Here is a 27,702-nt window from a genome sequence, read left to right as displayed (position 1 = left end):
CAAAAATGTGATAAATCCCTGTTCAGTCAGCTTTCCAGCTAGATATGGTAAAATAGAGGCTGAGTACCTTTTCACTGCTCATCCGTTTAAAACACGAGGCTTGTTTCTCTTTGTTCTGCCAGAGAGAAGGCAAGGCATGTAATTGCTTGGCAATCACCTCCATTATAAGGTCAGCATGCAGAAATGACTTTGAATAGATTTATGTGACTGATCAAATTCAAAACATTCCCAAACAAAGGAGAAATGGCATTTCCCCGCCACCACACAAAGGACAAATAGGATAGGTGTGGAATGCACAGGCATAATCAGATGGCCACACAGTCCCGAGGACTTCAGATGCATGGCCACAAAGATTTGTCTGTCAGATCACACACAAGTACATACAGTATGTGGCATAGCAAAACATACAGAAAGGTAGAAAGGTACATATACATATGCACCTGCACATACAACAAACATAAAAGCCCCCTTCGTGTTTTTCATTCTGGTTCAAACTGTGATTTGGGCTTCTGCAGGAGGATCACAGCTCAGAGAAGGAAGCAACTTCATTCCTAGCAGTAAAGAGCTGGTGGAGTACTGCTGAGACGTGTGATGTTACACATCTGTTTGTCAGGGTTGGCTATAGCTAGCTATCCCCCTACAGATACTGTAAGATGAGGGAATAATGTCATAAATCAAAGGAGATGGCTGGAGGGCCTCCACCCAGGATGTTTTACTGCACCCAAATGTTCCACTGAGTGATTAAGCTCATTGTCAATTCAAATTTTTAATGACTGAATAAGTTTTCCTTTAACCCCTGGGCATGGCCTGTATTGTCCTACCTGCAGGGGCTGATGAAATAAGAGATAAAGGAAGAGAGAAAGAGAGAACAGGAGGAGAGACACTGTGAGAGAAGAAGGTATCGGAGTTCAGACTATGTTTGACTATCGTTATTATTCTTTTAGCTGGAATGTTCTTGGCCTCTGCACATATTTTAGTCAAATATATATTCGGAAAGTATTCAGATACTCCTTTGCTTGAACCTGTGAGAAAAAATAGGAAACAGAGTGAGGATAGAAAATGATTTGTCTAGCACGTGGTTTTCATTTGCAATGTCCTTTGATTTGTCAGTCAGTGTTAATATGTGTGTGTGTGTGTGTGTGTGTGTGTGTGTGTGTGTGTGTGTGTGTGTGTGTGTGTGTGTGTGTGTGTGATTGACAGAAACACAGACAGAGAGACTGAAAGTGGAAGACTAGTGGTGTGACCGAGGGGGTGAAAGAAGAAGCAAAATTTCTCCAGGGAGAATAATACATTCAAAACAACAAATGCTTACCACAAAAGACATGCAAAAGAACAATTCTGATGAAAGCAGGAGCAAAACTGTCAGTACCACAGGAAGGGCACTAAACAAGGAAGGACCTCATACCAAGAAACCTGGCTGTGCTCAGTTCTTGACCAAAAAGCACATAAAAGACTAAACTGGGAATGTTTAGTCCCATTTATAGTCCCATTGATTGCATAAGAAAGGCAAGACATGCTTTAGAACAAGAAAACCATCCAACAATCGAGCATGGAGGAGGATCATCCTGTTGTGGGGGTGTTTTTGCTGCTTCGGGAACTGGTTGACCATGTGACTGTCATCTTAAATTCTTTGGAACTGCAAGTCATTTTATAGATTAATATGATAGCATCAGTGCATCAAGCTTTGGTAAAAATCTGCCTTTCCAGCAAGACAATGGTGATCTTAAACATAGTCAATTAAAGTTTGGTTACTGATAAATATTGACTTTAATGCTTGAATGATTTTGCTGTTCAACCTTCTTCAACTAGATGTTTTCATAAAATGTAATTTTAATGTCCTGCAGTTTAGGGTGATCGAGTATGTATCATACTGCATAGTGACTTTGTGTTTCTGTGTATATCCTACTCCCTGGTGTGTGGAAGTTTATCGCCTGTTCCCCTTGACTGCAGAGAGGAGATGCTGCATTTTGTGTTATTTTTCAAGACGCCTCCTCAGCTCCCAGCCTCATCCCTCATCCTGCACACTCAGCTAAAACGGTAACCCAGCAATCTATTGAAATGGTCAGAAAGCATTATCCACACAATAGAACATGTTAAAGGCAACGGTGTCTTGTAGCGCTGATGACACTCCTCGCTACGCCATAGCAAAGAGGGAAGCTCGCTATATTTGACTTTTCGGTGAAAAAGGCGTGAGGTTATTTGAAGTAACCCCTCTGTCGTGCTGCACCCTGTGTGTTATGCATTAGATGTACAGATGATATGTATTTTAGCTTTCCCTATTATTCCATTTGTGCGAGTCGGTTCCTTTTCATGACATTTTTCTCCCCATAAGGGATAAGCCCTTTAACTCCCTCAGATTGAATGTGAAAATGACATGCAAATGGTTTCTTTTGTATTAAAGTCTGGGCAGATCTTGCCCAAAGGAGGGATGAGAGGTGATAAGAAATTACTTGCTTCTGAGAAACTAAAAATGTTTAATTCCAACTTAATCAGTGGACATGGGAGTGTATGTGGAAAAGTTGTATCCAAGTGTGCAGCAGACATAAGACATTAGGATTCCAAGTCCATTCATCCATGCATTCATCCGCAAATATTCTCCCTTAATCCTTCTGCCTTAATTTCCTATTTGTCATAACCAAATTAACAAAAAATATGTAAAATAATCAAATTAAAAAAAACCTTTCTTTTAGCATTTTATACTAAATTGTTTGAAGACTATCCAGAAGCCCCCTGCTACTAACCCCACCTCTCTTTATTTCCACATTCTGTCTCCTCACTAACATCGCATCTACAGTTATTTCACTGGAGAGCTCAGCGACATTGAAAAGCAGAAACTGACATAAAACCATTAAAGTTGCATTAGATCGAAGTTCATGGCTCACTCTGCTCTTACATAGCATCTAAGAGTAACTACAGCATCGCACAGGTTGTGTGCGTATTAATATTACATGACTGCTGGAGCCATATCAGTTACAAAACACATTTCAGATGGATGCAGAGTGTGCATGTGTCAGGGTGGCTCACTTAGGCATGTGTTATCGGTGAAGTACCGCAGGAAGTTCAGACATTCCTCCTCCTGGTTTCCACTACCCTTGCAGGTGCACCATGGGGAGATGGTCCAGTTGGAGAAGCTGCTGTCAACATAGTTGGGGGTGATTTCCGTCCCTGTGAGGACAAATGCGCACACACACACGAGCACACACACACACACACACACACACACACACACACACATTAGGACAAACAGTTGCAGGTCACTAATGGACAATAATGGATTACATTTATTGCAAATATTATGTAAAATGAACAACAAGATGTTAGTCACAGGAATGGTCTTTCACTGCTGGAGTTTATGGGAAGGTGAACCACTCTGTAATGCTTTATTTTACATGTAAAGAGGCCATTATGTTATAAATATTGTTCAAAGGAAGTTGCTTTAGGAAGTGTGTGAATACAACCCTACTGCACCAAAACATTTCACATCTCAAATGTCTCTCTGTGTCAGTGCTTTTAGCTGGAGTCATGAGTGTTAGATACATTTATTTTTGCATTTTCCACAGAAAACCAGGAAGCACTGTTGCATATTATCACTTTATGCTGCCTGATTTATGACACACGGTGAGAAAGCACTGACTGATACTGAAATATAGATACTTCAGCAACCATTAAGCAGTGAAAAAAAACAGTTCTATTGTGTAAATTTGCCTTTGGAAATCTTTGAGAGCTCTGCCACAACATCACGTTGGTGCTGCTGGCTCGGAGTGAAAAATATGCATATACTAGCCTGCAAACATTGTTTGCACAACATTTATTATGAGCAAACAGATGGTCATCAAGTGTTTTAATTAAGTAAACACTCTCTGAGCGCCTCTACTCCCAAATTATTTCTAGTACTAAGCTGATGTCCAGTGTGCTTGTGGAGATATCAGGCCAGGAAGTACAAAAAAACTCAGTCTAACTCCTCTGTCTGGTCCTCATGATAAATGCAGACTAGACTATTGCTGCACCGTCTCTTCTTATATACTATTATAACATCACTCATTATCTCACCATGAAGCTGCAATTTCAGAGAGATATAGTGTGATTGTGCATTCTTGTATGTACCCCTCCGTTTCACTCCCACATTTAATTTCTCTCTCATACACAAACACACTCTCAATCCATCAGTGTCCCCCACAGCCCCCTACTGACCAATGAGCCTTGCATAGGAGGCCAAGCAGGCTTGGTGATTGTCTTGATTGGGACAAGTGCTCACTGTGTGCGGGGTCGTCCAGCAGTTCACTATGTAATCAGCCAGTCTAGACCTGCACAGCAAACATGAAGCACACAGGAAAAAAGAGAGACAGGAGGTCAGTCATAAACTCAAAGCACATGACAGATGAACACAGTGTACATAAACAAATTCAGACGCACTGGGCCTAATTTTTTGGCACCATTTTTTACTACAAAGCAGCTGGCAATTGTGACCAGCATCAAAGTAGGAAAGTCGATGCAACATCTGTTTCCTGGTTGCTACAACAGGTGTCCTGAATAGTAAACCGGTTTCGACTTATGCCTCACTACAAGTTATTTAGCATCTTCACAGCATTATCCTGGACATCTCGATGGTCTCCCGAACTCGTTTTTTCCCCACAAATGGAGGAAACTGATAAAAATAGTATGTTTTGTTTTGGTGTGTTTGTGATAAGAGCTTTAAGTCTGTGGAGGCCCCCAGGGTGGCAATGCTAATCTACTTAAGTAGGTTTATTGGGAGTAGCGTGTGCAAAGTTGCTCTGTCTGTACTGTTCACATCATAGCTGCCCACTAAGTGAATCACAATCCATTGCACATTTCTCTCCCTCTCCTTTCCTCGTTCTGTGTCTCTGTCATGATTCATTCACTCTGACCCGCTCTGACCATTTTTTCAGTCTTAAGTTTAAAGGTACTGTAATATACCTGCGGCTGTCTTGTCCTTGGTGAAGACATACACACAAACATATAAACAGCAGATTTTGCAGATTTAGTGAATGCAATTTATGAAATGCTTTGTCTGGTTGTTCGACTGGTTGGATGGCAAATATCGAGCATATTGACAGGTAACTCATAGGTCAAATTAACTGTTACATGTTAGGCACTCTGACAGCATTCTTTCACTTACTCAGTCTCTTGTATGGCCATTTGTTACTGTGCTTTTTAAACAGCAATATGAGGCCAGTTTTTAAAGGCAATAAATTCTTGTCACGTTGTGACATTTTAATTACAATAAAGAAATAAATTGCCAGCCAGATGCCAACCACAACACCAGCAGCCTTTATCTCAAACCAGTTGTTGGTACTGCTTCTCACCACTATTTTAGTAAATCACACTGGGAAAACATTTACTTCTAATATTATGATAAGCTAATGATCGCTTGGCAACATTTTTATACTGGACAGACAGTTCCTCTCATCTAACTGTTGGCACAAGAGCAAGCTTCCCAAAATTTCTTCTTTTCTTTTCTCCAGGTCCAGAGCTTTTTTTTTTTTTTATCCAGTCAAAGATTCTCTTTTTCACTTTGTAGAAGAAGGTGAGAGTTTTTCAAAAGAATTTTTCAATATTATTCTAACAAACCTTAACACCCTGTCTACACTGGAGTCAGGCATGTCTTACTGTAACCAGGTTTTTCATTCGTCTGACAGAACCGATTGGTTTCTGTACACTTAGCTGTCCATATCAGACAGACACACAGACACAGTACAACTGGAGCTTTACGTATGAGATTACATTTGTTGCTGTGGCACCTTTCTTTGCTCATTGTTGTTGCTGTGCACCCACTGCAGATAAGACACAAAGAAAAGAAAAAACCTCGAAGACTTCCCATGAAATTCAGGGAAAATGGATCAAGTGTTTGATGATTGTCTCCTTCAGATGATTGTCTCCTTCAGGTATGTAATTAAGTTTTTCAAAATCAATGTGCAACAGTCACTTCATGATAAAAATTCCCAAGATATCTCACCTTCAAAGCATATTTTCCTCACAAAAAAACACATTACATTACAAAATATGTGAATTATGCGTTCGTACATATTTTTATATTCACATTTCACTGATGAGCAAAAGCTTAAATGATTCGTTATGACTCATTGCTAATTTATTCACTGAATTATACTGTAGTTGGTGGGAAACTTTGACTGATGCATGTACAGAGTCGCATTCATGCAGTGAGCAAGAGACTCGGAATAAAAAAAACAACAAAGTGCTGATGGTGCAAATCACTGCATACCACAATAGCCTAAAAAGGTGGAATGTTAATGTCACAGAAATTTACATACTGCCTTGTCTTTAAATATGCATTGCATCACTTATTATACATTCAACAGTGGCACTACTTGATCACTTACTCATCATTTTGTTCCTTTTCCATGAGGCTCTAAAGTAATTGGAGTAGATGAGATGCATTGTGATGATACTGAGCCTCTACCTGCATGTTTATCTGTAAACACAGAATCAATTGTTTCCGGCAGGAAGGTACATTGTCATTCAGGAAACTTAAGGAGGAGAGTAAATGCATCCAGAGTGCAGTCTGTTGGTGAGAAAGTCCCTCTGTTGTTGGAGTGACCAATATGCTGTTATTCTGCGTCTAAGTCTGCAAATAAGGAAACGAGCAGTTGGCTGAGAGGGAATGTGATAGCAATCTCCCTGTCTGTCTATCTGTCTGTGTCCTTCTTTCTGTGCCTTTCACCATCGCAGACATGCAGCCAGTGTGGTGTGATAGGTTTGGACCTCCAGCAGCAAACACCACTCAGACACACTTCATTACTCCATCTCCATCCGCCCTCCTCACAAATCACCCAGAGAGCCTCTCAACGGGACATGTTGCTAACACCACATGTAAAACCTCGCTTCAGAAAACTGGACATATGCTCGCGCCACCGCTGCTGCAGAGACAGATCCACACAAACACACAATGCATATGAACACACACAAATGCAAAGCTCTCCCTCTCAACACTTGTCCCCCTCACTCAAAGCCCTCTCTCATCCATTTCCATTCAGAGGGAAAAAAAGCACTTGTACCCACAATCATGCTACAGATGATAAAAAAGATACAACAGACAGAAGAGGGGAGTGGGAGCAACTCTATTGTGCCTACACAAAGCTACCTTTAGGAACACCTTGTTCATTTTGCCATTTTTTATGAGCAAAAGGTCTTTAGCACTTCCCTACTAATACAGAATGTGAATGTCAGATTTCTGTAGGAATGGCAAAGACCACGAAAGATTAAAGAAACCGAACAAGCACCATGCTTCTTTTTAGAAGCGGTGCTCTTTCAGACAATGATGGCTTAAAAACAGTAATTTAAAGTTTAGAGAGGTGTACTGAGTGTTCAGACAATGGTGTTCCAACACCAGGATGCAGCACATTTCATGGCTTCCACGGGCTTTCCATTATACCTCGGCGAAGCGCCTCTCGCTGCTGAAATTACAGGCTGTCTAGCTCAACAGAGTTTTATGGTCATTTCAGCCACTCAGCCCCCAGGGAAGTGGCAGGGGAGCCCCCACAGAGGTAGACTTCTTTCAACCAACCTGACACTTTAAACACAGTGATTCGGCTGAGCGCTGAGTGCCCGTCCATCCAGCTTGGCAGTAATAGAAAACTAATGGCCTTTTATATGGATTCTTATTCCTATCACTTGATGCCCGTGACAAACAATGTGACTTAAATCAGATGAGTGTCAGTCTTGGAAACCATTTCCTTATGAAGGAGGAGAGGCAGGAAGAAAAACTGTTATCAGACTCCAAAGTCTTCTAATAGCTTCATTTCAAAAACAACAGTTCATTGAGAGCCCCGTGTGGTTTAGAGACTTCCTCTCTGCGCTCTGTCTACAAATAGATGAGTTCTTCCACGGATGGTAATTTCTGTTAAATGGGAAATTATGGCTGTTCATTCTTATCACTTCTCCCAGTCTTCAGCCTGGAGAGGCTTCACAAACCATATCTCTCACTCATCTACAGAATGTGAAACAATAACCATGACACAATAGCTGCCAACATAATAGCAGTTACAAGAAGCAAATGAGAAAACAAAAGATGTTACTCTCTGCTCTGCCCCCTCCCTCCCCGACGGTGTTGTTCCTCTGACCTTATCGCTCCTCTCCTTCTTCTGCTCTCTCATTAAAGTCCTGTTGTCACTTTCATATAAACTGATTGTCATTGCAGCTTCAAGTGCTCATGTGCAAACTCATGGCGAGAGAATCCGACCCTGGTTTAATCAATGGGACTCAACCTTGTGTGTCCTTTTGTCACTTGATTTTAAAACCCAAACAAAACAATGGGGCTCGGAAAAACTGAGATTTCACTGTTACTCTTTAGAGTTGTGCCGCCTGGCTCGATACGTCACAAAATCTATTATGAAAATCCTAAAAATGCAGCACTGACCTTGTGAGTAGAGTGCTATGAATATATTTTGATTAATATGGAATAACATCTGTCAGAGTTGTTTTCTTCTTTCCACTAAAAGACAATAGAGAATCGTCTGCTTCTGTTTTCCCACTTAAATTTCTTCTGGTAAACCCGAGACAGGATCTCTCACTCAGGTCAGACGTGACTGTCCATTTTACCCACAGCTACAGTATTTTCACTTAAATGCATCTGGACAGAGGCCTGCCTTTTTTAGGCACCACTGTACTCATTGGAATTCCCAGTCAATACTCTAAAAGGGCAATGTGGACAGATGGTATTCAGTCAAAACACGAGGCACTTTAGCTTAGCTGTCACATGACACAACCTTTCACCCCCTTACTCAGCAGAGAATTGAAACCAACAAAAACTGGCCGGTGAGAACTTGCACTTTCATTTAATTAAGCCACTTTTTGTTTTACTTTGAAAAACTTACTTGTGCATGACTGCAGTGCTCCTTGTTTGGTGACAGGAAAATTAGCTCGCAATTGTTTCTTTTATTTTCTCGTGCTTTCTGTGTCTGTTTCGATCTACACCAACCAGCTGCAGGTGTCTTACAACCCCCTACTGACTGTTGTGTCACCGGGATTAATGCTAAATCAAGCATGCCACACACATTACCCCGCACTGCTTGTTTGGTAAACGGTGAGTAGTTTGTCCAAGGTTATCTAAAGTCCCTAAATACTCTCCAAACACAACAAACCGCCATCCTCTATAGACAAAGTGTACACGTCAAACAAATGGATGAACTGTCCCCGATAAAATGACACCATCACCAGAAGGCTGCAGAACAGGTACTAGCAGTAATTACACAGCCATTAGTCACATATGAAACACGTCTGTGTTTACAGAAAGGTACACGGTGCTGCTTTCAGCCTTAAGTACTAAGAGAAGTTCAGAAGAAGGATGATAAAAAGTGAAAGAGGAGGCTCTAATTGACACGTTCAAAACCACACACCAACCATTCTGCAGATAAGTCCGAAGCTCTATTGATAATGTTTGCATTAATAATAGATATGGTACTATTGAGGGAGAGATTGCAAAGGAAAGTATGAGGTCTAGTCCGTAATGACTGCAGATTTCCGCTATACCATGTTCCCGTAGAGATTAGAGTTAGGAAAGTAAATGGGCATATACTAATCCATGTATTGAAATTAAATGCACAACTCTTTCTGTCCAGTTCCTGCCCCATCCCTCTCACCACCTCTCTTCCACTCTCACTTGCTGTCCTTTCACCCCTTCTGCTGCTCTCTTGTGTAGCCAGCAAACTAAGCACGTCTCCGCCGAAGCCGATGCCTGATTAAAGCCACACACTGCAGCAAACTATACTATGTATGAGGAAAAGGTCACCAATTGACACATGCTTTGCTTGCAAAACCAGAGATTAATACTATCAGAAAAGACACTTTGATAGCTTGTACTGTAACCAGGGAAAAAGAAAAAAGTCCCGGTATCGCCTTGAGCACAGACTTTAAAAGGTAAGTGAGGAAAATCCATGAATGATTTTTTTTTGAGGACCATTTTGAGACCTTGAGAGTGAGAACATTTTTTTGGAAAGTGAGAACAGTTTGATCCGTCCTTCTTCTTCAGCAGGGTGCTTTGTAGATAAGACTTGGATTTACCTGCATGAATGGACTTAGATTTAGGTTTAAACCTGCGCTAATCAGTAAATATTGTTTTATTAACAATGGATTTCAAATGATTAAGTGTAAAAATTTGTAGACAGAGGATGTTTCAGCTGCATTTCTTCCTTCACTCACACTTCTAATCAATTTTCTTTCCACTTCATTCTGAGTGCTGCCCAAAACGCGTGTGACCTACACTCAGTATTCAGTGTTACACCTGAGCACATCCTGTATAGACATGACAAAGAACTGAAGCTGCTGGTGCTGCTGCTGCTGCTGCTGCTGCTGCTGGTTTGAACGCTCGCTGCTTTAGGCCAGCTAATATGAAATGGGTAGTTAGTTGTGACGAACCCACAGAGAATTATCAGCAGACTCTGCAGTTTCTCTAAACTTTTGCTGTCTTTCAGCTCATTGTTTTGTGTTACAGCAGCAACTCTACCGTTTTCATCATTGCTCTTATTATCCTCATTTCCAGCCAGTGAAAGAGCTCAGAAATCCACTCTAAGCAACTAACTGTGACATAGTGGAGCATTTAACAGTTTCACAGTCAGATATTTTTCATAGGACTTAATGAAAAATAACTAGAAGGAAGGAGGAGACTGAATATTGAACTCAAATCTGTTGGATGATCAGAAAATTATGCTGAATGGAAGCTAAATCTGCTCTGTAACTGCTAAATATGCACATATGCAGCTGTTTGATTTGAGCTTTATATGGTTAAAATATGTCAGTCCCCAGCTGCATGAAACAAACAAAAATATAACAACAGAAAAATGTAATGATAAAGAATTCAAGTTGTAGTCCTCTGTTGAAACTGGTGAGTGTACAGCTTTCTACATATTCGGGCTGGGTATATAATTTACATACTCAGCTCCAGTTATGCACTCATATCTCTGTTGCCACTGTTTCCCGCACACAGTGAAGTAGTTCATTTCCTGAGAAGTCTGTTTCCACACAGTCAAGTCTTGGTTGCTCATTAAAGTTACAGCAACCCATCGAGAACTGACCGTATATGTGAACGAGAGGTTAGGAAAGAATTAGAGGCCAGGGAATACTCGGAGTGTCCTCAAAAGTGCATGAGCACAAAAGTGTGTATGTATGTGTCCGTGTGTGTGAATGTGAGAGAGAGATAGTGAAAGAAACTGATGATAACAGTGCAACAGCATCCCGATTTCTTTCTGCTTCATTTCAGAAGCTACAGAGTAATGCCATCCGGGCCAGTCATTCTCCCTACACTGTTCCCCTTCAGTGGAGGCTTGAGTTGTCAGATATAGCAGAGCACATTGTTGATTTAGGGCACTGAGTGTGTGTGTGTGTGCCTGTGTATGTGTGTGTATAAAAGACAGAAGGTGAAACTGTTTGAGTCTTCTGTAAGCAAAAGCAGCCCAGTACAGTAAATTTCCAAAACTGGGTCAGGTTACCTGTACAGTGATCGATTGTCTCTCAGCTGCCCACTTTGAAAACCAGTGGCCACAGAACTCAATCAAAGAGCACCCAGTGAGCCTGGAGACCAGGGGAAATAAATCAAAGATAGAAGTGTTGCATTGATCCTAGAGATAATCAATACAGTACACGTATACAACTCAATGCGCTTCGGGTTCGGCTTCATTGGGCTTGTGTTGCGTGAAGTGACATGGAAATGGATAGGGAGTTTTGTCTACTTGCAAACATGAACGGACACACACACACACACACACTACACTACCCCAAAACAGTGCATCCAAATATAGCCTATTGTCACTCTATGGACTCAGCGGTCCCAACAGAATAGATGTTGGATGCACTAGAAGGATTGTGACAAAACAAGGTGGGGAAGCAGAGAGGAGAGGAGGTGAGAAAAATGGAAGAACACTCACAAACAAAGGCATGTCTGTTTTTGTCTGTTTGTACAGGATTATGGAAGGTAATAATGTAATAACTGCAGAAGAAGCACTACCAGGTGTAAGAAATAAGAGCTACTCCTTTTAATTCTTGTTCTCTGTCCATCTACAGTCCTGAGATCTCCTGAGTGCATCAACAATTGCTTCTGCAGAGACCAGAAAGAGAATGAAATCTTTCAGTGCAATATGCCACCAAAGCCCAAGCCAAAATTATATATTTGAAACCCTTTCAAATATTTAGTTTCTGTTTGATTGAACTCTGGGCTCCACCTGGAACAATCCAAACTGTCTCCAAAAGTGAAATCACAGCCAATTTGGCATCCAATGTGCTCCCAGTATAAGTCTAAAAATAAAGTATTTAAAGGCATTTGTACAAAATTGGTGGCCTTTAACAGTTTAAAATGACCCATAACACAGGCGAGGATGCATTTTTAAATAGGCTTTGACTTGTGTTTTTGTGTGTTTTGAGCCATGACCCCTACTTCACTGGAGTGCGTTGCGGGGAGCTAAGCTTGTCTTTGAGATGGCCTGCAGAGTCTGCAGCAGAGATCCATAGCTATGTGACCAAACCACTGACCTCCAACCTGCTCCAGTAGCTTTGCAGTCCAGATCGATTCTGCGACCCTCCCTCTCCTCCTCCTCCCCTCTCTGTCTCATTATCTCTCCCCTCCCTCTCTTTCCCTTCCCATTCCCCCTCTTCTTTAGATCGGTCCCCTGTGTTAAAATGAAATAGGTTTGGGCTAGCTGTGTTTTCCATGTTTGGAGTCAGACAGGGATCCCCGAGGGAAACGGGTCTGTTGTTGAATGATCTTCTCCCTGCTGTTATCAACACATCTTTGAGAGAGGAGAACGGCGCAGAGGAAGGTTTCTTCTGGTGTTGTACTGGAGTGTGCTGTGATTTGTGCGTTGAAAAAGTTCCAAACGAGGGCTCTTTGTAAGCTTTTTTCAATTGTGTTTATCACCAAGGTTGCACCAAACAAACCTTAATCTGGGGATTTTGTCTTCATTAGCATGGCAAATACGTTCTAAATTCAATCTGCTTGTACAACATATTGAAAGTGCAGAGCAAATTAAGGCCATAACGTGCTGGTTAATGCATCATGTCAATGAATTATCAGATCAAATAAGACTGAGCAGGTCTTCAAGGACATGTAACAGTCCTGTGATGGTGTCTGACATAAAGACAGATAGAGGACACGTTCAGAATATCTCACAGGATGGTGATGATCATGGACAACTTATGGCAGGATAAAACCACCAATCAGAGAACAGTGTCAGCCCAGCACTGACCAATCTCGCTGTAATTGAATCGCAGTGACATTCTCTTGCATGGCAGCACTTATTCACCGCAGGAGAATGCACAAACAGAGGATTATTAGAATTACGCTCAAGCTCGGAGTGGTTGTGTGTGAAGGCGTGTGTGTGTGTGGCTGCTTTAATGGTTGGTGGTCCGCTGGTGCAGAGGCGAACGTGTGTCCGTACTGCGTGAGTGTGTACACACTCATCGAGCTGTTGACCTCAGCGGGGCATTACGCAGCCACAGATAATGAGCTTTAACGTTCTATTTCATCTTTCTCAATAAGGAGGTGCACAGCAGACACCCGAGGGCCTAAAGGTCAAAGAAAGCAACTCAGCCTGAAAACAGATTACACAATGCAGGCAAGCAGGTAATTATCGAGACAATCATAAATTGGAGGAGAGGTGATAGAGTTTCAGTACTTTAGCGGTGTGGTGGTTGGATTTAGTGTTGGTGGAAAGGAATTACATTTTCGCCATTAACACTCAGGCCTAGAGGCTGCTCACGCCAGAAAACAGGAGGTAAGTCAACCTCCAGAGAAATACTGGGTTTTAAAAAAACTGTTGTGCATCATTAGACAGACTAATTAGAATTTTTGTGATAGCAAATTATTCTCATTTTTAACAAAACTAGCAGCTCTCTCTTGATTTCCAAATGAGAGAAAAATAGCACCAAAGTGGTGCTTTGCTTTTACACACAGGATTGTTGTCTTTTTATGTCTGTTATTCAAATTGTGCCACACATCTTTTTTTTCTTTTTTTTGCAGAGTGAAATTCTGCAGCAAAATGTTTGAATGTGCTTCAAATAATTTTCTGCCATGTAGCGATTGTTGTGTCCGAAACACAAACGCTGCCGAAAGTTAAAAGCATTTCACTGAAGAAATGTCTGTCTCTGATTTTGAGGCAGCTACTGCATGTAACAAGCCAGGAAGGTGTCATCATCCTCCATGCCTACTGAGGCTGGACAGTTACTCGCTGTATTAAACTCACAAACACTGTCCAGACCCGTCACTGATTGTCATCGAATTGTATCAGCTGCCTAATCATCTGTCACACTGGGAAATGAAAAAGTAGCTAAAAGTTTTCCCTTCTGTTAATTCTCACTTCATGAGTATTATTTTTAGCAGGGTCTAACACTTGGTTGAACTCCATTAGGCTCATAAATGAGCTTTTAAATGCTTAGAATTATTCAGATGTCCCACATTTTTTATGCTATTAGACTAATTAATGCAGAGCGTATCTCCTACAACCGGCTGGATGTTCAGCCGCTTGATGGCCAGATATAGCACAGGTTTCTGGAGGTAAAAAGATCTTGACAGCTGATTTGGCTACAACCACTGTGTTTCACCTGCTCTCAGCAGCACTAACACAAGGAAACATGTCACGGCTGGGTGGGTGTGAATTGAATCTGGCCGCTTGAATCCAATAGAGGCCCCATGGAGCCAAAGTGATGCACTAATGTTTTGTTCAGCTTAATTGAGCATTGTCCCTTCAACTTAGCCTCACATCTTCATCCTGCATCTAATAGCCACAGCTTCTCCGAAAGTCTAATTACTTCACTGGCAAAGTTACAACAGAGAAATATAAAACTTTAGGATGACATGGGAGGGAGGAAATTACCATCAAACAGAAACGCGATAAAACACACAGATTCAATTTTCTTTTGTTTCCATTTTATATGAATATGAGATGAAATTGAGTCAGCTGTGCTTGGTGGTAACTTGTCTTACAGCACTAAAATCTATCGATTAAACCAACAAAACAAAAAATCACCAGCGCACACACACACACAAGTACCCACCCTGACAAGCACAAACCCACACAGGCATGCATGGACACTCAACACATACAGTACAGCACATTCTCCTTCTGCAGTCTACATCCCAAAGCCTTTCACTCCACATTCATTCTCTTTCCTTCACCTGCAGAGAGGATCCTGGCGACAGATCCCGCGTAGCTCCAGACAGTTGGGTTTCTCCTTATCTTTGTAGGAGCAATCAGGCACAATTGTTTGCCTGCGTCGCTCTGCACAGCCCTCAGTCTGGCAGGGGCAGAAGAGGAGCCGGTGGCTGAACTCAGTGGGCACACGGTCCAGGAACAACCTCAGAGCCTTGTGGCAGCGCTTCTTACTGCAGGTCTCTCCCTTGTTGGGGTCCTCCTTGCTGCAGGTAGCTATGTAGGTGGAGCGCTGCCTCTTGCAGCTGCCGTTGAGGTTGCAGGCTTTGGCTGCATCAAGACAGGGGTTGCAGTTTCTCTCGGCGTCAGGACAGTGAAAACCTTTTGGGGCCACTGTGAGCATTCCTGACAGTAAATACACAAAACGGAGAAAGAGAAAGAATTCAGTGACTTTAGTTAAATGCCAAAGAAGTTCATAGCAATTCAGTGTAAAAAGCAAGAATCTGGCAGCAAGGATGCCAGAAAAATATGTAAAAACATGCTCAAAAAATGGAAAAATGGTGAAAATTATTACAACTATTTGTTAGATGGTTTAAATACAATAATAAACTATGTACACACATTGTAAAAGGACAAATGACTATTTGCAACAATACATATTTGTGATGTGGGTGTGATGTGGATAGTTTGGGCCTGTTTTTCATGTAAATGACAAAAAAAAAGTTTGTTATTTTATGATTTATCAGTAATTTAACAAAACAGAGAAATTCTGTAAAATTACAGTAAATTTTCTCAAAGAGTTCAGCTAAAAACTTAGTATTTTTTACAGTGCAAGTTTACAACACTTTCTGTCTCTCAACTCCTGCGTGTGGTTAGGGTTACAAAATAAAAGCACTTGTGGTCTGGGTTTTTAAATGATTGTAGATTTGGTTAAATGACAATAAACACACTGTCTCTCATGCTACTGCAAACTATAATTTTACTGTTCAACCAGACCCACATCTTTTTATGCTCTCAACAATGCCTGCTGCCTGAACATAACCACAAGAAGTTTAATATAGTAATTCTGTTGTCACTACAAGCTGATATTGCACTGGAAGATGTTTGCTTCAAATCATGCATTGTAGCATTGATGATGTTACAAATTTATTCATCATAACCATATTAGCAACTTGTCAGTCAGCAGCATTAATCAGCAACATTTCCTCCTCACATTAGCAGAAAGCATCACTGCAGAAATGTATTCCAAATTTGCTGCATATAAACATCATTTTTGGTAGAGGGGGATGTAATATTTAAGCAAACATAACCTGGATCAAACACAATCACAGCAGAAGGATACAAAATCTCTCCGGTGAGCCTCTGACTCAACATCATTAATCTGATATGGTTTAGAGTGGGTTTGGCTGCAAAGTACTATGAACAAATAAAACAATAATCCTTGAATCTCTGACTTGCACACTGAGGGAGGCTATTCACGATCATCTGTGCTTCTCTGTTTCTCACACCAACAGTGAGCCACCGGAGGGATGCCTGCAGCTAGCCCCATCCACTCTAACTGAATTATTGATTCAGTCCGTTTCAGACCTTGAGTGAAATATGAATGAATTAAGCTATGATTCCAAATTGGATGTCAATAAATTATTCATTTTCAGGTATTAGTGTGATGTGATTACCATTATATTAGTAAATAATCAAGCTGCCAAAGAAAGGTGCATCAGTTTAATAGAAATAATATTCAGTATGGTGATTTTATTATGTGACTTCTAACGTAGTAAACAGTACATTTCTCATTAGTTGAATAGAAGTAATGTAAAGTAAACAGTCCTTGGGAACATATTGACGAAAAAGCTTATTGAGGCAAATACCAGTCAGCGGGAAACAACACTAAATACTCTAACATCTGACCAAAACATAGCGAGCTCAAGGACTTGCCAAAGACTCAGTGTTGTGATACACTTTATGCTGTATGTTTCACTTATTAGGCGGTTCAACTACAAGATAAAATTCCTTTATTTTTTCCTATCTCAAACTGAAACACTGCAATTACCCCTCAGGCTGCACATCACAGTTGTGAGAAACAGATTTTGTTATTAGATATGTTTGGGTGTTCTGAGGTAGCGCATACACCGCAGTCGCAGTAAAAGAAAAAAAAACACACACACCTTTTCCTGAGATATATCAGTAATAAAGAAGGCTCATGTTCACTTTTGGCACCTCTCTCTTATATTCAGGCTATATTAGAGAAGTTAACCTCCCTCCCCTGTAGATAATGATATTTCAGAGGTTGTGGCAGCATGGTGACACTCAGAGAGATTCATCTCTTATTCAGCAGAACCAATCTCACTCTGTGTCTATCAGACAGCCTCCAGCAGGAAGACGAACATTTATTTTGGAGGGGTGTGCTGGAGACACTGTATTGTTTCCAAGTGGGACATTGCAAGTTATCAATTCTAGAACTAGGTATGCATAGAACATCAACATCAGAGTGAGGGGGTGAAAAAATAAGCAAACCCCATAAAATTAACGATTTCAGATCCCATAAGATAAAACTAAACCTGCAACCAGTGAAGAATAAAAGAAGTAGAATATATAATAGGTGTTCATCGCAGAAAGACGAGCGCTCACTTCATCTAGCTTTCCGTTAACCAGGGCTTTCATTTAGATGTATCAAGGTTAATGCAGCAGGCGCGCTGATAAATGGACAGGGTGTCGAGAGAAATGTCCCAGGTTCAACAGATGGAGATGTTCAGAATTACCGCTGTCTTTTCCAGCGCTTGTCACAGGCCATCAGAGAGAAATTTTCCTTCTTTATTCAAATAATACAAGCATTAACTCGACTCTTATTAAAATAAGACATCATTGAATCATCAAAAGAAACTTGTTTATCCTCGCGCTCTCTGAGGGGAGAGGATAAACACTCAAAACAACAGATGTCTGGCAGCAGAGCGTCCTCAGTCTTGTTAGTGTAAATGGCAGACAAGGCGGGCAGAACTGTGCTGGTATCATTTATTTGACAGAAACAGCCACCAAGTCGTCGTAGGCAGAACGTCAGAGAAGCAGCCGACCCCGTCAAGCAGGAGCAACTTGGTTGATCTGCGATTAACAATGGTAACTGAAATGAGGGCTGGCTTTAGCACCAATCATGAGGAGGCCAAAGCGAGGGCCAAAGTTTTAGTAAAGTGGGCCAAGTTTGGCTGAATCGGGCCTGAAGGGGGGGCTGGGATGGTCCAGCTGGAGGAGAGGTTAGCGGGGCGGCTGTCCAGTAGTTCTGGCTACATTACATTGATGGATTGCAGCTCCTAAATCTCCCCTGGCCATCTGCAGGCTCTAATGTGGGCCACAGGGGGGGTCCAGGATGAAAAGAAAATAGGAGAAGGATGAGCTACTAAGATTTATCTGACCAAGCAGGGGCTGAAGCTGCTTTTGAGGCTGCAGCGATAGACGGATTTTTACTACCTTTGATTGGGGAGCTGAGATTGAATTTGGTGCTCAACCCAAAAAGATGTCCTGGGGCGAACATAAGACACAAAGCCCACTTGATGGCTCTGACGTGCTTACACACAAACAAGATGATGGTAAGAGCAAGAGCAGAGAAGGAAGGAAGCAAAGAGGTTGGAGATGGGGAGGGGAAATGTTCAGTATTGTGTTACAGAGTTATAATTGATTTTCCAAGTGCATTACAATAAAGGTTTTCAGCAAACATATTCTGCCATAATGTGAGGAGAAAGAGGTTGATAAGCTAATGATACGAGACGTACAAAAATGGAAAAAGCTTTAAGAGGGGAGAGAAGACTTGAGCAGTTGATTACAGCAGCCGATCGTGACCGATGGAGCGATGAAATGAGCGGACACAGAATAACAGATTGGACAGCCACTCACAGAGATGTGCTGGAGAGCTTTCAATTAATCCAGCCTAATTCAGGAAAGATGTGCGACTCTTGCTCGGAATAATTAACCCAGCTCGTCAGCAATGCAATCAACAGCTCTCAGCATCACAATAGTGTCCACATATCTATTAACTTACCTAGCTTGCTGTTGTACTATACATTAATGAGCGGCGCACGGACTGAATGAGCAGTAAGGGAAGCGGGTGGGTGCACTGATTGACTATTAGAAACTATAAACACCGTCACTGTCATTAAGTGAAGGACAAGCCATAAATACTGTGAGTTTTTTTCCCCTATTATGTTGTGGTACTTGTTGGCTGCAAAATAGACTAATATATAAATGTGTGCAGAGATGCTTTATGTGCGCTTGTAGCACAATGTGACATATTAATTGAATTTGGGGGGAACACAAAACCTGAAATCACAAAAAGATTGTTTTGTGTTGTTTAGTAACAAATGCTTGGTATGCCTTGGAAATTGTGGTCTCGTAACGTTTAGTCGATGTCAACAACAGTTAAAGCACTGTCAATGCTTTTGGTGGTCTTGCTGTTTGACTGTAAATAGGCTTTTAATAGGGCTCTCTACTCTATGGGCATCATAAATTAGACCCCACTGATGGCAATGTAGTGGAAATAACCATCTCTTCCCTCTGCACATATAGTACACACTTGGAAGGGAACAAAGAGAGAGAGAGAGGGACAGGGATAAAGAGAAAGAAGCAGGGAGGTAAAATGTGAGATAGGAGATACCTATAGGGAGACAAATGAAGAGAAACAGAATTACCAAAGACCTGTGTTACAGTGGGAAAAAAGGGAAAGGAGGATAATGAAGAGAGAGAGAAAGAACCAGAGGTGGACGTATGAATTGGAGGAAGTGGATAAAGCGTTCACGTATTCTGTATCAGGATTTTGATACTCTTTTTCCCAAAGAGAAAGGGATCTTCTTTCTCCAGTAATTGCTCTCTGTCAGCCTAATTTGAATTCTGCATTTCATATATCATCCCATACTCAAGGGACGCTGCGCTGCAGAGGGGAGTTCAGCCCAGGTTAGGAAGAGGCTCTTGGCTTTGGGTATGTTCTCAGTAATTAGGAAAGGTGCCAAAGTTTGGATTTAATACGGCCCTGGGTGAGTGTGTGAGAGCTTGTTAGGGAAGTCTTTAGTCTGGACCCCGAGGAGCATGTCAAGCATTTCTGTGTCAAAGGGCTCATCAGTCATTAGCTCTGTACTCCATGTCACAGTGGGGTTTCCACAGGGGAAGGAAGAAGGTGCTCCGAAATCCACAGCATCATCTTCCTAAGCCTTACTGTGCAAGTTAAATGTGTAGATGTCATCAGAGGAGGAGCGTCGGAGTTCATGAGATGTTCGCGGGAATCAGCTGAATTTTGTGTCAGAGCTGGGAATTATTGCAGAAAAATGAGACAATGTGCTACTGAGAGAGAGAGAGAGAGTGAGGGGACATGGAAATGATGAGAGAGAGGACTAAATATTTGTATGTGAGAATACAATGTGTGTGCGCGGAGGTGGCAAAGGCTTGTCCAAGGAATTTTAAATCACTGCAAACACACTTCTAAATACTTGAGCTGTTTATGAGCAGTTGCCTTCGAGCAAAGTTTCCTCCTGGTGAAATTCAAAGCTGGAGCGTCTTCAGCGGCCCCCTCAATATAGCTCTTTCCACTCGTCACTGGCAATAATGCCGAATGTGTTGAAATAGTCTAACAAGATGCACATTTCAGGTCAGCCTACCCAATATAGACTCTATAATCTGCCTCCTTGTTATTTACCAGCATGCAATCAGGAAAAACTACACATACTACCAAACGTAAATAACAAACATGTTCTGTTTACTGTTGTTTAATTTAAACTTGTTAAAAAATTGCTGACTATTACTAAGGGCATTGGATAAATGAGCTTGGAACAACTCTCATTACTGACCCGCAGAGAGACAAGCTGAGGCTGGGCTACGGGTTAAACTGAAAATTCACACGGAATAATGAAGCATCTGAAGTAATATAGTGCACACAGGCACATTTGCAGGCACGCACAAAACCAATCGTGCTAACAAACACATGCAAAGATGTGCTCAGATCCCTAATAAACCAAAAAAACCCCACCGTACACATGCAACAGAGGATGTCAGTGTTTTCCAAAGTAATGGTAATTGTTATGAGGACAAGGCAAAAATGTCAAACATTTCAACAGCATGCTGAGCAGGGCCGTTGCACCGTTTCTTTTTCCTCAGCTGTGGAAACGGCTTTCTGGATTTAATTGGACGGTGGCACACTGCGCTGAGAGGTGAGAGGCTTAGTGCCGAGAGTTACAAGGTCTAACTAAGGGATGTTAAATGTAATTCCTGCAGGGACGCCTGAATCCAGGACTCTCTGCTGCCCTCTGCTCCTAATAAGTTAATTAGCTCAGCGTTGGGTCAAGAGGAACAAAATACACTTCGCTTGGAGCATATTAAGAATTACAGTCAATGACCACTGATATAGTATCTTTGCATTCAGCATATAATATGGAATTCTTCTGGGATTGATAACGGTCCACTGCGGGGGAAGGATTTTCTCCCACATCCTTCATATATGATGTCTTATTGATCTGAGGACAGGACTATTGAGCTGCAACTGAGAAAACACTGGTCATGTTTGTTTTTTGTTTCTTTCTATCTTATGAATTCTCAGAGTTTTACACTGTTAGTTACACTAAACAAGACACCTGCCTGAACCTTGGGAAATATGATGAGCATTTTTTCACAAATTTCTGTCTGTTATAAACCATAACTTTTGTTAATTAATCAATAAGTAAAATGTAGATTAACAGAAAAAAATAACAATAAAAAAATATTTGTCAACATAATAATTGTTAAATCGAAGCCATCCAATGTCGGAAGGCATTAAGCATCAAAGGTTATTCAATGGGGTGATGACACATCTGTCACAGGCAGGTGTGGAAGTGTGTAACACCCCGTGCTTCATCTTTGTGTTTTAGTTGTTAGATTCCCACTGCCGCTGATTCCTATTTGATTACAACAGGGAGAAATATGCATTAATATTACTTACTGCACTCAGCTCTTGGGTAGGTAACTGATGGGTAGAGGACTGATTATCAACAAATTGCCTCTGGGTGAGACTCACTCAGCATCCTGTATCACTTGATGATGGAGATTTTGCCAGTGGTAAAAACAGATGTGCTTTTCTTTGTATGAGGTTCAATGTAATTATTGTATCCAAGCTTTTCACTGATGACAAAACAGTGTGTTGTACAAATCTCACAGTGATAAGAAGTCTCGGTGGTACAAAAAGAGTTTGGGTTTTGGATGGAAAGTTGATGCAGCAACTTTTCGAATGTTTTTACAAACATGTAGAAGGAGGCTAAACTACATCTTGTGTCTCTTCTTTAATAAGATTATAGCTTAAAAATAGTTTTAAAAATCCAATACATAACATATGTCTGGCCTGCTGGATTTGTTGCAAGTTTAAATACAAAAAAAAGCACACACTATTTTTAATAATTTAGATCAATTCTTAAAAAGTAGTGGTAAAGCATAACTCACGGCAGTGAGGTGATTAAAAGAAGTTTGTCCTGTGTTGATATTGTTAAAATCCTTCTGTTGCTACACACTATGGGTCTTGACATTGTTGTTTTGTGTTGTTGAACGGAGAGAACCTGTGAAGTGCATTGTGAAGTGCACTTTGCATGTATCCTTCAGTTTGCAGCAGTACTCTTTGCTTCCATCATTAAAGTGGTTTTTATTTTTGTCCCAACAGCTCAGATGCTGATTTAAAAAAATGGAACCCTGCCTCTAAAAGATTAGATTCCTATACAACTAAACTGTATTCTCAATTATACTTTAAGGGCGATGTATTTTCTCCCAGATTATGTTTGTGATTGTTCTATAAAGATGTTTCTACTCATCTTTGCCATTTATTTGATTGCGTTAATGTTTGTCCTTTTCAACCAAGTGATCGTCTATCAGATTGAGCAAGAGTCATCACTCTGGTAACCCAGAAAATAAATGAAAACACAACAAATACTGGTCCTGCATGGGACATGAACCACAGTCTTACTGCTTTCACTAAAAGTCTTGTTGCTGACTTGTCCTGAACCTCCTATTGCAGTTTTTGTGACTCTTTCCAACTAGAAGCACTTCCTACTACATCATAGTTCTACCTTCTGGGGAGAAAATCACAATTCTTTCAAAATGTACTTGAATTTAGCAGTATACGGATGTCATTTCTGCGAGATAAGGCTGCCTAATCCCTTTCCCTTGTGATCAATCGCGTGTTCAATCACTCTCTTTGTTGGCTGGATGGCATATTTTTTGGTTCTTTAAATTTCTCTTGTACTCATTTTGTGCTGTCTATGGATACGTGGGGGAAAAGGTGTCACCTATCGGTTCTTCTCGTATCCATAGTAACACAGTTCCCACTAAAATGTTGATTGTGAAGACATTTTCTTTTTCTTTCTGTGTTTCTTCGTGTCTCACACACAAATGGTGTGTTTGTATTAACAACAAATCTTCAGCACATAGTGTTTACAAGATATTGTTTTAACAAGGGGGAGCCAATTCAAAAGACAAACTAGACACCCGTGTGAACAAAACTGCAGTTCTGTTTTCAAATACGAGTTTAGTGTCAACAGCCATAGATGTAAACAGACTGCATTCATTTCAGAGGTCGCAACGACTTCCAGAGGAGAATCAGTAGCATTTTCTGAAGCATTCTCACTTGATGGTAACCAGGAGTCACTTCCACTTAGCTGTCAGTACTGTCCTAATCACACATTTACTGTCCTTTAAGCTCTGCTCTCTAAGATCGATCACCTCAATTATCTTCAGCGTCATATGCTGTCAGAGTCAGGACAGAGGTGACGCTTACATAAGTCTGCCCAGTGAATAATACCTGCCTGAATGCTGAAGCAGAATGTGAAAAGGTGTGCAGGTGTGTAGCAACACACCTTGTGAAAGATATAAGACTGTCCAGATTGTCTCTGGGCCAAAATGTGGCAGAATTCATTTGATACTGAACTTGTTTGATGGGATTGGGAGGCAGTTTTGTTCCAGCTGAAAGCAACGCCAAGTTGTGCCAAGTTTCTGGTGCTGTGTCAACTGGACTTGTTCATTTAAAAGAATAACAAGGTCCAAGGAGACAATAAACACCAAACAGATTTTGTGAGCATTTGTTTAGCACAGGCGAGTATGCTTTTTTGTGACTTTCTAGGTAGTTAGCAACCTGTCATGTTGCTGATATACTTAGTACTGTTACCATCACTCTGTAGAGGTTAGAGGTGTTCAGCAGTGGAGGAACAGAGAGTGCCACCAAGCTGTCATCACAGCAAAGAGATCACTGGAAAAAGGCCCACTGCAGTCAACGGGGACACTAGTCAACCCAGGATGCAACTGTGCTGAGGTGATGAAACACCGCTGATGCAGGTGCACTGTGCCAACCAAGCCAGGGCCAGAAGAGCACAATTCATCTCTGTGTTTCTGACGAAGCCATCCTTGGCTGTGTTGTCATCACTGCTGCTGAAGAAATATGGATGGAGAGAGGTAGAGCCAGTGCCCTCATTTCAGGGGACACATCCCACTGGGTTAAAAGTGTTCCTTGTCTTTTTGTGTTTTGTACACAAGCAAATTGCAAGTGCATTCAAAGATATGCAAAAACGAGTAGCTATGACTACACAGTCCCATTAAAGGGAGAAGGGCGTGCAAAATGGTTTTTCAGGTATCACTTGGGGCAATTTCATTTTAACTACACTGTGAGTGTATATAGCAGTATAGAATTCTATCTGTTTCTCTCACAACTTCTGCCCCTTATCGTCCTTCCAGACAAAAACTTTTAAAATAGCAGAGATTATTTTTCAATTTTCTACCTTTCCTCGCGGAGAGTATACATTCCCCTGTCCTCATCAACCAGCCAGATATCATATATTCCCCAAGTCTCTGTGCAGTTTAACATTTATATACATGATTATGAATACTTTTGTGGGGTTGAGTAATCAAAGTGAGCAGTATTTCCATAAAACAAGTGTGTAATTACTTATCTGTTTGCCTGTGGTTTTCTCTCAGTGCCACAATCAATTACTCTGTCCTCAGAAATGATAAATAATGAGGAAAGCTTGCGGCTAAACAGATTTTGGAGAGCAAATCCAATATTTCACCTTGGAGAGAATGGAGGAAACAGCTGAAGCAAAATGGATACAGTAATGAGTCCCCCGTTGTATCTTAGTACATCTTGGTACACTGTATTGCACTCCTTTTTTTCAGCAGGGCACGTATTCTTGTACTTCTGCACCGGTAGTCCAAATATAACGAGCTGTGCTTTTTCATTCTTGTTTTGTTTGATTGAAAAGTTAGCAGGACATCTCAACAGGGATGCCATGCATTCAGTTTTTTAAAAGGGTATAGTTTCACAACCCCACTGCATTCCCATGAAAAGCTTAATTCATCATTCCAGTTTAGTGGAAACTCAGTTTAGACCTAAGGAAGAATCCATTTATTTGCTCTGTTTGCTCAATTATATAAAGAAAAAAAAAAACTCCTACTGACTTGGGTGAAAGACACAAGGCCTGTATTTAACAGTGATAATAAACAAGAAAATGTCCATGAATAGGCTTGCTTCACAAGAGTAATGATTATTTAGGCAGTTTAGGAAAATTCATACTCTCAACATGTAGCTACTGCTATTAATGTTATTCGTTTAACCTGTGACTCTTTGCTCATGTTTGTCCATTTCTTGTTTTGAAGGACCTATTTCAGGACTGCTGCAATTTTTGACAAAAGCAATGAATTAGTGCTGATGATATCAAAGGACAAAAAACTGACACAGATGCTAATTGAGCGTGGGTTAACCACTGATTTGACAATCCTTTAAACACAGAAATTCTGAAGCTCTTGGTGATATACAAATTTATTGCAGACATGCTGTTTTCATAGTATGAGCTGAAAATGTTTTTCCATTCCACACTGTGGTTTCCACCACAGTTAGGATCAATTGTACAGGACTTCTAAAGCCACGTTGTCAAGAAGCAGTACAGTTATCACAAAGTCAGATGTAGAATGAATATAAACACCTGGTTTCAAATTATATCACTTAAAGCCAATTAGAACACTTACTGTAAAGGAATTATACTATTCTATAGCCATTGAATGTATTTATTTATGAGTCAGTTATGTTTGCAGGGACAATGCATAATTAAAAGTAACTGCACCAGAGTTAGCTAGCAGGTAATTTGCAGGTACAGAAAAAGAGAACAACCACAGAGGAATAAATACACTTCATGAAACAACACAAAACTTCAAAGCCCATCCGTGTATGACAATAAGTAAAATCAGCAAAAACAATAAATATAAGGTAATCACTGGTGGTGACAATTTTGTAGACTTCAGCCAAGAGGCTGCTTTTAAACACTGAAAAGCTTCCTGAATCTTTAATGTCTGTGGAGATTGAATTCCACCTTTTCACTGCTTTAACTGAGAAAGCATACTGACCAAAAGCTGCCTTTCTGAACTGAATCTGAAACAACTACATGGACACGATGTCTCTGCATCTCAGAACTCGACAACACAGGTGTCAGGAAAATTTAGGAAACGTTGACCATGTGACAGAACAGAACTGTTATTGGAAAATGTAGTGCTGAAGTGTCTTTTTTCACAAAGCATTTAATTTTTTTTGCTCATCACTTGTGAACTGGATTCTATCAATATATGGCACACATATTTTGATCTACGCAGGTTTTTCCAAAACTTTAGAATTTTGTAGTTTAAAAATGCTATTCAGTCTTTGCTAGATTCAGTCTATGATCATTTTGGATGGAAAAAGGGTCTCATTGATTTTTCTGCGTTTTTTGTTTGTTTTAATTTCTTGTAACTGTAAAATATGAGACATTTCTGTGTGAACTTTGCATCTTCTCCATATGTCTGAAGAGATTCATGAGAGGTTAATAGATTATTCTACATTGGCTGTAGATGTGAGCATGGTCGTCGTTGTCTGTATTCACCCTGTACTGGACTAGATGTGCCCTGCCCCTTGTTCCATGTCAGCTGGGATAGGCTCCATCTCTACAGTATAAGTGTGTATAGAAAATGGATGGATGAGTATTTAAAACATTCTATGTTTGGACAGAGCAAAAGCAGTATTTGGTCAAATTTCACCATGTGGGTGGTACTACAGAGACATGATAAACTGAAATGACAATAACTTCAATGTCATGAGTCGTATTCAATTAATGTTTATTTTTGCACAAAGTCCAAATAAAGCTAATTATTTATAAGGGTGATGTATGACTATAAATAGTTGTTGCAGTGACAAATTTTGAGAATTGGGCAGCCTTGGCGGAAGTGTGCACTTTCTGAATGTTTTCTAGATGAATATGTACTTGCATCAGGGAAGGCAGTTTGCCATCATCTCTAAAAACTCTAAACCAATCAGAGCCTGCACTTCTTAAAATTTATTCTTGTTGTCTCTCTGTCTTTCAATATATCAAACAAGTGTATTTTCAAAAACAAGTGACACACTGCTGATTTCAGGCTAAGGGGATTATGCAAAAAGCATGTCTTTCTTGTACCTCCCAGTTATAAAACAAAGCAAGATACATCAGCCAAGAGAAAGGGAAAATGTGCTGTCTTCAGTATTTGTAGATTGCTCTTGGCTAAAAAAGAAGAAAATAGAAGGCAACATCCTCCGGAAATTTCTGTCAGAACT

The 27,702-nt window shown here is 40.7% G+C and overlaps 1 protein-coding gene across 1 annotated transcript in view; it reads right to left on the bottom strand.

Annotated features, from left to right (window-relative positions):
• The window catches only part of LOC111570773 (GDNF family receptor alpha-2-like), a 47,209-nt gene that overhangs the window by 7,102 nt on the left and 12,405 nt on the right, over positions 1 to 27,702 (bottom strand). Inside the window, exons 5-7 of the mRNA XM_055011678.1 lie at positions 15,140 to 15,518; positions 4,192 to 4,304; positions 3,025 to 3,165 (exon numbers count right to left, since the gene is read on the bottom strand). Coding sequence (XP_054867653.1) covers positions 3,025 to 3,165; positions 4,192 to 4,304; positions 15,140 to 15,518 — 633 coding nt within the window. The remainder of the gene's footprint in view (positions 1 to 3,024; positions 3,166 to 4,191; positions 4,305 to 15,139; positions 15,519 to 27,702) is intronic.

This window comes from Amphiprion ocellaris, chromosome 6 (genome assembly GCF_022539595.1).
Source record: "Amphiprion ocellaris isolate individual 3 ecotype Okinawa chromosome 6, ASM2253959v1, whole genome shotgun sequence".
Taxonomy (NCBI): Eukaryota; Metazoa; Chordata; class Actinopteri; family Pomacentridae; genus Amphiprion; species Amphiprion ocellaris.
This window is presented reverse-complemented; position numbering and strand designations above follow the sequence as displayed.